The 9575-nt window shown below is 50.2% G+C and overlaps 2 protein-coding genes and 1 pseudogene across 2 annotated transcripts; 1 reads left to right on the top strand and 2 right to left on the bottom strand.

Moving 5' to 3' along the window:
- The first annotated feature begins 1216 nt into the window (after nt 1–1216).
- On the top strand, nt 1217–5691 carry LOC120663059 (annotated as a pseudogene).
- LOC120663062 (protein app1-like) lies at nt 5692–6465 on the bottom strand. Its single transcript, XM_039942095.1, has one exon. It carries the CDS (start codon nt 6397–6399, stop codon nt 5944–5946), a length of 456 nt encoding a protein of 151 aa, XP_039798029.1. The 5' UTR covers nt 6400–6465; the 3' UTR covers nt 5692–5943.
- Nucleotides 6466–7935: 1470 nt separating this feature from the next.
- On the bottom strand, nt 7936–9103 carry LOC120659135 (uncharacterized mitochondrial protein AtMg00810-like). Its single transcript, XM_039937187.1, has 2 exons — nt 8389–9103; nt 7936–8048 (listed from the first exon to the last, which is right to left on the bottom strand). The coding sequence occupies exons 1-2, from the start codon at nt 9101–9103 to the stop codon at nt 7936–7938; spliced, it is 828 nt and encodes a 275-aa protein (XP_039793121.1).
- Nucleotides 9104–9575: the final 472 nt, after the last annotated feature.

The following is a 9575-nucleotide window of genomic DNA, read 5'->3' on the forward strand; positions in this document are numbered from 1 at the left end:
CCGAAGGCCGCGCGGGCCGGATCTGCCGCCGCACTGGCCATTGCGGGAGAAAGAGAAGGGGGAGGGAGAGATAGGGAGAGAGTGAGGGAGAGAGATTAGTTAGAATTTGGCTGGGTATGGGGTTTTTAATGGGCTAGACCATTAACTGAGGTGGGCTGTTGTAAATGGTCCGCCTCTAAAAATATGACGAATAATAGAGGCGGTCACGTTAATGTTGACCACCTCTATTAATCGATTTTCTGAGGCGGTTTTCGTAACCACCTCAGTTAATAAGAAATGATCACCGCTATTATTAATGCTGGGCATTAACAGAGGCGGTTATTTTTTGTGCCCGCCTCAGAGCTTCTAAAAAAAGGTCGCTGTTAATCAGTTTTTTTAGTAGTGAGACATAAACTAGAATGATGAATCAACTATCATGATTAAACTTGGGCTTAAGATCGAATGGACACAGTTTTGTAGATGATGTGGTGCAATGTGAGTTGAGAGAAATCAAAGTTAATGATGCTTAGTGGGGAGCTTCTATATAGGTTTTATAGATTATAGTGTTCAAAGCACTATTGTTTCTTTACAACAAGATCTTGATGGTAAAACCACACTTTCGTTTGGATGATACTCTCTCTAAATCCTTTTTTCATTCAGTGGAACAAATATCTCATGTTCAAAGTAAAAATTGTTCTATCCTAAAAAAATTACTGATGTTTAGAACAAATGCTTCACAATCAAATAAAAAATGTTCTAGCTTCACAAGAAAGTTTTCCAATATTTAGAAAAATAAGAAACTACAGCAAGAGACCTCTGGATTTAGAGCCATACTTTTTTTTTGAAACCTCTGCCATATTTTTCTCTATACCTTACTTTATATGAGAGAATGAAGTGGATTTATTTACTACTTCCTGCATCCTAAAATATAGTATAAGTAAGTTTGTTCTAGATCAAACTATTCAACTAAGTTTAAGAAAATATAAGAGAAGTTGTAGGATAATTGTTGGGAAACCTCGATGAAGTTGAAAAAAAATAGGAGAAGGTAGGAAGAAAAAAGTACTGGATAAAAACAGAACTCTTTAAAATATCTGGGTGTTCCTAGATATACCAACACCAATTTTTTTACATAACCTGTTTAAAATGTTAATTTTTTTACAGGTAATAATTCATTTTTGGGAAAATCGTTCCCGCGAACCCAAGGCCCCAAACCAAAGAGGCAAAGTGGATTGAGCTCCACCACTCCACTCCAATGGCCGCCACTCTCCCGCACTCCCATCTCCACCTCCACCTCCCGCTCCGCACCCCCGACCCCTCCTCCCGCCGCCGCCATCGCTTTCGCCTCCCCTCCCTCGTCGCCGCCTCGCGACTCCAGAACCCCACCACCGCAACCCACCCGGTCCTCCCGCCCCCGGCACCAGCCCCCTCCGCCGCCCTCCTCGCCGCCGAGGGGGCCTCCCTCGCGCCGCGCCGGGAGCACCGATTTTCGGGATCCGTCTCCACCCCAACAGGCTCCGCCGCCGCCGGTGGGCTCGCCGAGGCGGAGGATGCCGTCCTGCGGCGCGCTCTGGAGGTGCGCCGCGCGGTGGCCGCTGAGGTGCTCGTGGCCGCTCTCAGCGGCGGGAAGGTCGGCGGCCTGACGTACATCAATAACCTCACGGCGCGGATGGGGCTGTTCGTGGACCGCATCGTCGTCGAGGCCGCTGCAATGCGGCGGGACCGGCCAGACCTCGCGCATATGTCCTTCAACGCGCGGGCTAAGGTGTACATCCAGGAATCCGGCCTTGTCGAGCTAGTCAAGTAAAGATCCCAGCTTTTCCTCGGTTTATTTTCCACTATCAGATGCATTGCCAATCATAAATTGCAATTTTTATAGTTTATACACGTGCAATTCTCCATTATAATTGAGATGATTACATTGCATACTTTAGGTGGTTCAAGCACAATGTGATGACATATCCCCAAATTGCCAAAGTAGTTTGTGCGTGTTCTGGTGATTTGGGGAAAGTAAGGATGATCATAAAGTGGCTGAGGTCAATTTATGTAAAAGGAGATTTTTTGGGACGTGTCCTTGCCAATGGTGGATCCTTTTTGAACAGAAGCTTTGAAGAATTGGAAGAGATTATTGACTATCTGGAAAGCTGTGGTGTGAGGAGAGACTGGATTGGTTATGTGGTCAGTAGATGTCCACAGCTGCTGAATCTGTCCATGGATGAGCTGGAGACAAGAGTGAGGTTTTATACGGATATGGGAATGGATGAGAAGGATTTTGGCACTATGGTCTATGACTACCCAAGAGTTCTTGGATTTTTAAGCTTGGAAGAGATGAACAGTAAGGTGTTTGCTTTACATTTAGTTTAAGTTCTGTGCTATTTTTGTTGCACATGCTAAATTGGCAGGATTGTTAGCCTCTTTTTTTTTATGCAGTTCATTTTTTGTTCATTGCTACGAAAAGAAGAGTTGATCTTTAGAATGGTTGAAGCTCTATTTATTTTTGTTCTCTAGGGAAAAAAGGGTGAATAAAACTGAGTCGCAGTATGTCTTTCATACTAATATGATGCATCAATGTGCTGATGAGCAATATGTGGTCTTATGTCTAGAGAGTTCCATATGAAATAATTTATCTACTTTGAAGTGTGAATTGATTAAGAAGTAAGGAACTCATTTATTAACTCTCCTTGTTACTTTTGGAAGGTCTCTGATAACTACTGAGTTAGTTTAGATATTACATTCAGTTCCTTGACTTCTATTTTTCTAGTTGCTAACAAAATATCATTCTGGGTCACAGGTTCAATATCTCAAAGAGTTTGGTTTAAGCAACGAAGAACTTGGGAGGCTACTGGCTTTCAAGCCACAACTCATGGCCTGTAGCATTGAAGAAAGGTGGAAGCCTCTTGTGAAGTATCTGTATCACCTGAATGTTTCACGGGATGGCATGAAGCGAATGCTGCTGGTCCAACCTACAATATTCTGTCTTGATTTGGAGACAGTGATAGCACCAAAGGTAACTTCATACTAGCTTTGAAATATATTCGCGTCTTTTAGCTGTTATGCGCTTTTCAACTTCTCGTATTCACCATGGTTCTTACGGCGGTAAGGCGAGGCGTGGCGACTCACCCCCTTCCAGACGCCTAGGCGAGTATGGCGCGCGGCGAGGCGACACCATACACATGCCTTAATCTAGATGGAGTAAGACAAACATACCTCCACTGCTCCATCTTCAGGACTCTAATCTCCAGTACTCTAATCTCTAATCTGAGCACACACTAATAAACTAGTAAAAGCATGGCAGAAACAATAATCAAAACAGAGGCACAGATCACAAAGGCACAGCCGCATAGATCAATAAAATAACTAAAGGTTAGGCAAAGAACAGATCCACAAGGGCACCATGCTTTGAACGGAAAAACAGGATCCACAAGGGCACCATGCTTTGAACGGAAAAACAGAGGCCGGACGGCGGGGAACAGAAAAACAGATCCGACCTTTTCTTCTCAGCCTTTTCGCTGCTGCCCCCTTCCCCGAGCTCCCTCCTTCCCCGAGCAGAGGCCGGACGGCGGGGACCGGACGGGCAGAGCAGGGGTCGGATGGCGCCGAGCAGAGGGCCAGACGGCAGGGAGCGAGGTGAAGGAAGAGCAAAGAAGGGGAGAAAAAGAGAAGATATACCTCTGGGCAGCAGCAGAAGGTTGGAGGTCACGGAGCAGCAGGAGGCAGAGCAGAGCAGCAGCAGGTCAGAGGTCACGGAGCAGCAGTAAGAGGTCGGAAGCCGCGGAGATGCAGGCGGGCGATGGCTCAAATTGGCGGAGCGGAGGTCAGAGGCTGCGGAGCAGCAGCAGGACGCTCGAATCGGCAGAGGAAGGAGCGGCAGGCCGCGCGCCGCCGGAATCCAGGTGCCGCCGCCGCCCTCTTCTCCCTCCCTCTCCTCTCTTTCCTCTCTGTTTTGGCTCGCTGCAGGGTTGGGGGCTCCCGCGCGGGGGTATAGGCGTCACGATTTCCCGCGCGCGCCCGCGCCCTGACCCTTCCCCCGCGCGCGCATCGCGCCGTGCCCTTTTTCACCCGCGCGCCTCTGCTTTTCGCTCGTGCGGCGTCCGCCTCGCCATGTCCGACGCCTAGGCGACGCCTTTCGGCTCGAGGCGACGCCATATCCAGAAAAGGCCTGGCGGGCGAGACGCCTCGATTGGAAACTCGCCTCGACGCCTAGGCGACGCCTAGGTGACGACTAGGCGACGCCGTGAGAACCATGGTATTCACAGAAAACTATTATGATCATCTAAGCTCCTCCTTGAAAATATTTTGATTTGTGAGACTTCCTCTTTAAATCTCCAATAGGACTAAGTGTTTAATTATTTCTGCTGTGTGCTACTGGGGTTTATAGATCTTAACGCTCTGAAGTCTGGTAGTTTGACTCCTCTACCTCTATGCAAACATCTGTCTCAGGTACAATTTCTACAAGATATTGGTGTAAGGAGTGATGCAATCGGCAATGTGCTTGTGAAGTTCCCTCCTGTATTAACTTATAGCCTGTACAAGAAAATACGTCCAGTGGTGTGTTCTCATATCTTGTTATTGTTCGTTTTGGTTTCTGCAACTATTGCTTCAGTTTTTCTTGTTTTTACAATACTTGGTTTTTAGTAGAAAATTGTGTACAAAAATTTCGTTTTCTACTTTTCTTTTCCTCCGTACATAAATTTTGTTTTTCTTATTTCATACATTAATTATATCCAGTAGGGCTCGTCCCTCCTGTTCCTTTTTTTTAAAAAAAAAACTTTGGCAACATATTTTCAGTTAAATGTGTTAGGTATAAATGGTGCGTTTGTTTCCAGATTTTTTACTTTTACATATTCCTTCTACTATTCCATCTGTCTTACACGTGTGCAAACCAAAGGTTATATTCCTGTTGACAAAAGGTGGAGTAAAACAGGATGACATTGGAAAGGTTATTGCTCTGGATCCACAGCTCTTGGGCTGTAGTATTGCACACAAGCTAGAAGTTAGCGTCAAGTACTTCCGGTCACTAGGTATCTACCACTTTGTGCTCGGTCAGATGGTTGCCGACTTTCCAGCACTTCTCAGATACAACGTGGACATCCTAAAGCCAAAAATACCAGTACTTGAGGCGTGTAATGGTGCGACCACTGAAAGACCTCATCGAATTTCCACGGTGAGTTGGAGTTCATTGTTTGCATCTAAAACAAAGATATCAATACCTAACTGATGCTTTGCCTTTGTTGTCACCTTCACCCTTGTACCTCGCCTCTGGATGGTTTTCAGGTTCTTCAGTTACTCCCTGGAGGACAGGATAGAGCCTCGGCACCAAACATTAGTGGCCAACAGGATCAACATGAAGCTGCGGTACATGCTGACAGGATCTGATGAAGAATTTGCACAGAGGGTGCGGGAGGCCGTTGAGAGGAGAGCGAGATTCGAAGCTGGAAAAGGTGCTGTGGAGACATTTTCAGATGCTGCAGAGACATCCAAGGAAGAAGAAACTAAAGCAGGAGCAGCATACCAAAACAGCATAGAGGTAGATTAGATAGATGATATATATGTAGTATTTCTGCAAAAATCTGAGCAAATCATGCCTCCTTGCCATGTACATGTTCTGAAGGGGAAAAGAATTACAGGTATTGTAGATCTTTTTACTGTAGACCAGAATGTAAAACTACTATGCTTGTAATCTATGAAGAGTTAACAAAGATAAAATTATAGATATTCTCTCAGAGGTCAAAATAAAATCATATTGGTTAAAAAAGGTAAAATCATACATATACCATATACACAAATATGTGCATACATACAGAGTTACAAAATTAACATTCAAACTTTACACAAGAATATGGATGAAATCATCACAAAAAAAGGAACACCGATTGACAACTGAAGACAACCATCTGGCTGGCCTGTGTGCCGAACTGAAGAGCACGATGTCTGCATCTGCATACGTCCATGATTTACATGGCTTGCTTAGGCCTTGGGTGGTGGTGCGAGGAAGGGGATTGTTGGCACGCCGAGGATGAACATGGACGGCATCGACGGCAGCGTCACCTTCGGGATGCCAGGGACCGCCGGCATCAACGGCAACGTCACCTTGGGCACGGCAGGCATGACGACGGTGGGAACCGGTGGAAGCGCGGCGCCCGGCATGGCTGGCACTGCGGGCACCGTTGGCACGGTCACCGCCGGCACGGTCGGCACCGCTGGCATCGGTGGCACGGTGACCGAGGATACGGCAGGGATCTGTGGCACGGTGGGAACTGCTGGCACCGTCGGCTTCGGCACGGCCGGGATGGCAGCTGCCGGTGCTGCGGCGGGCATCGTGGCGTCGGCAAGCCGGCGAGCCGCGTGGCATGTGCCGCTGCCTTGGACTAGCATGAGTGCCACGACAAGGGCCATTGCAGGGAGGCTCGAGGTGGAAGCCATTGGTGGGCTGGTGATAACTGCAATGGCAAAGGCGTAAGCTTTGGTTAGCTAGGTTATTAGGTATGATTTTGTTGTCAACTTGTGATGCAGAAACGGGAGAGATGGTCGTCAATTTATAGTTCAGGATTGAACAATGGTGATCGATCATCAGCCATCACCTGGCATTTTGGTTGTTGAACAATGGTGATCGAACAATGCCTTCCCAGACATTGCAGGATGCATCGTTCGGTAAGCAGAGATGTGGGGATCAAGATGGTTTGATGACGTTGCGTCCATGGTTCTTCCACGGTTAGCTCACCATATCTTGCTGAACCTGGATTATTTTGCATGATTCAGCTCACTTTCTTCTCTGAAGTCTGAACCCATTCCGTCATGACACAAGGCAGGTTTCTGGAAACAAGCAAATGTGTTATACCCACATGCTGACATGCTGTTTGGAAATGGAATGGAAACAATGCAAATGCTGAAAGGGGGCAAACGAAAGAACAGAGAGCAGCTGCAAACCTTGAAATACAGGTTGCCAGGTGGCAAAACAAAAAAGAAACAAGAGCGGCATCACTTACACCCAAAAATTCGTGAGTGTAGAGGTCAGAACATTTTACTTCTTTATCTAAAAAATAACCACCCAAAAGCTAAAACAGTATCGATCATCTGAATATCTTTCAGCAATCAGATTCATGCGCATCGATCTCCCGTTTTCAGTTTTTCCCTACAGCTTGCTACATACCGGCATGGCGGCATAGATTAATCACATTACCACCTGCTCCCAGAAGCAGAGGTGCCGTCTGTACAGAGAACGCGCCTTGCCGCCGAGTCATGACTGGAGACGCGCGATGGCGTTCGGTTCAGCCCCTGATGATCCGGCACAAGTCCTCTCCGAGGTGTGATGGTGGCTGGGCAGCTTCCGGGCGGGGTCGTAGCCCCGTAGAGGTAGGACAGAAGGCACACGCCGCCACGCCGGCATGGTGCGGTCGGCGGTGGCGAGAGACGCCCGAGCTCCGAAGCCGAGCAAGCAGACGACCGCGCGCCACGAGCGCTCATCCAGCAGCACGTTCGCCGAAGGATTGGGGAGATCCAGGTGGAGGGAAGGAGCAAGGGCGCGCGTGGTTGCGCCGACGATGTCAGCCGGCGGGCGGTGGCGAGTGGCAGGCTGGCAGCCCGACCCACGCAGACCAGGGGGGTGGACGGTAAATCAAATACCGTCCACCCTGGATAGTCTGGGAGCCGTTGGATCGAGCATCTGCGGCTAAGATTGCGGCGCACGATAGGATGGGAAGCTAGGATCCTTGGCCCTTTCCTTCTCTTCTTCCTCGCGCGCTCGGCCTCGGCTCGACCGGTCGCCGGCGTACTCCTCGGCGACTCCGGTGATGCAAGTAGCAGTCTCCGTTTGTGTTGTGGCGTGTCCGGTGAGTGGAGGATCGCGGCCACCTTCAGGAGTTGGGGTTCCCGTCCCCGTCCCCAGCTCGATGGCGAGCTCAACTCTCCAGCATGTCGTCAGTGGTGGTGGTAGGCTGGTTTCCTTGCAGGATTCGTAGGTCAGATGTTGGCGTGGTGCTGGTGCAGAGAGGTCTTCAGAGGCCTGACCTCCAGTTCATCTCTAGTCTGCAGCTCCGTTCCAATCTTGTGCAGATCATGGCAAGGGGAGAATGCTGCGAGATAGATACGCTTTGATTCCATGACCATGGACAGATGTTGAGTGTAGAGAGATTGTAGGATCAACCACGGTTTGTATTGGTCACGTTGAACAGCTTATATAGGTGTACAACAACGGCTTATGGAGCCAGTACAAGCGCGGAACGCGCAGGCGAGCGCGGTCACGGCGCGTCGTGGGCGCGGTGGACCCGGTCTGCGTGCCGCGGGCGTCGCGGGGCGCGCATGGCGCGCGCGAGGGCAACGCTGCGATCGGGAGAAGAGCGAGTCCTCCGGGCGATGCAGTTAGCCACGCCAACACCCCTGCAGTCTTAGCAGTCGTCTCGCCGATGCAAAGACGGGAACGGAAGTCTTCGAAGAGAGCCGTCGGTAATCCTTTCGTGAAGATGTCCGCGAACTGCCGGCCACTGGGAATCTGCAGAACACGAAGCTCTCCGAGTGTGACCTTCTCCCGCACAAAGTGAATATCCAGCTCAATGTGCTTCGTGCGCCTGTGATGGACAGGGTTGCGAGACATGTACACGCTGGAGATGTTGTCGCAGTAGGCCACCGTTGCCTTGGAGATGCCGCAGTGGAGCTCACTAAGAAGATGCCTGAGCCAAGTACATTTAGCGCTTGAGCGGGACACGGCGGTCTGACGCTTGCTGGACCAAGACACCAAAGCCTCGCCCAAGAACACGCAGAACCCCGACGTCGACCGACGAGTGTCCGGGCACCCTGCCCAGTCCGCATCGGTGTAGGCAGTGAGGAACGGGTGTGCGCAACCGTTCAGGTGAAGGCCGAGTGTAGCTGTGCCCTTGACATAACGCAGAACCCGCTTGAGGAGATTGGCGTGGCTGGTCCGGGGAGCGTGCATGTGCAAGCAGACTTGCTGCATGGCGTACGCGATGTCCGGTCTTGTAATCGTCAGATACTGGAGGGCGCCCGCCATGCTCCTATACCATGAGGGATCTGAAAAGGGCTCGCCATCATCGCTGGAGGCCTTGGGCTTGGTGTCAGCAGGGGTTGGCGATGCTTTGCAGTTGAGCATGCCGGCAAGCTCAATAACGTCCATGGCGTACGAAGCCTGGGAGAGGGTGAAGCTGTGTTCGGTGCGCTGCACGTCGACGCCGAGGAAGTAGCTGACGGGGCCGAGGTCCTTGACAGCGAACGTGGACTAGAGGTTGCCGATGATCTCGGAGATGAGCTTGCTGCTTGAGGCCGAGAAGACCATGTCGTCGACGTACAGGAGCAGGTACGTAGTGTCGTTGCCTCTGCGGTAGACGAACAACGACCAGCCAAGGGAGGTGACGTGCTCGACGAAGTGCAGAAACCATGCCCGCGGCGCTTGACACAGCCCATAGAGAGACCGAGAGAGAAGACAGACAGCATCTGGCTGTTGCGGATCCTCAAAGCCGGTGGGCTAGTTGCAGTAGACGCGCTCGGAGAGGTTGCCATGCAAGAAGGCATTGGAGACGTCGAGCTGATGTCTAGGCCAGTTCTTGCCGGCGACGAGCGTGAGCACGGTGCAGATTGTCGCTGGTTTG

This window comes from Panicum virgatum, chromosome 2N (assembly GCF_016808335.1).
Source record: "Panicum virgatum strain AP13 chromosome 2N, P.virgatum_v5, whole genome shotgun sequence".
Classification (NCBI taxonomy): Eukaryota; Viridiplantae; Streptophyta; class Magnoliopsida; order Poales; family Poaceae; genus Panicum; species Panicum virgatum.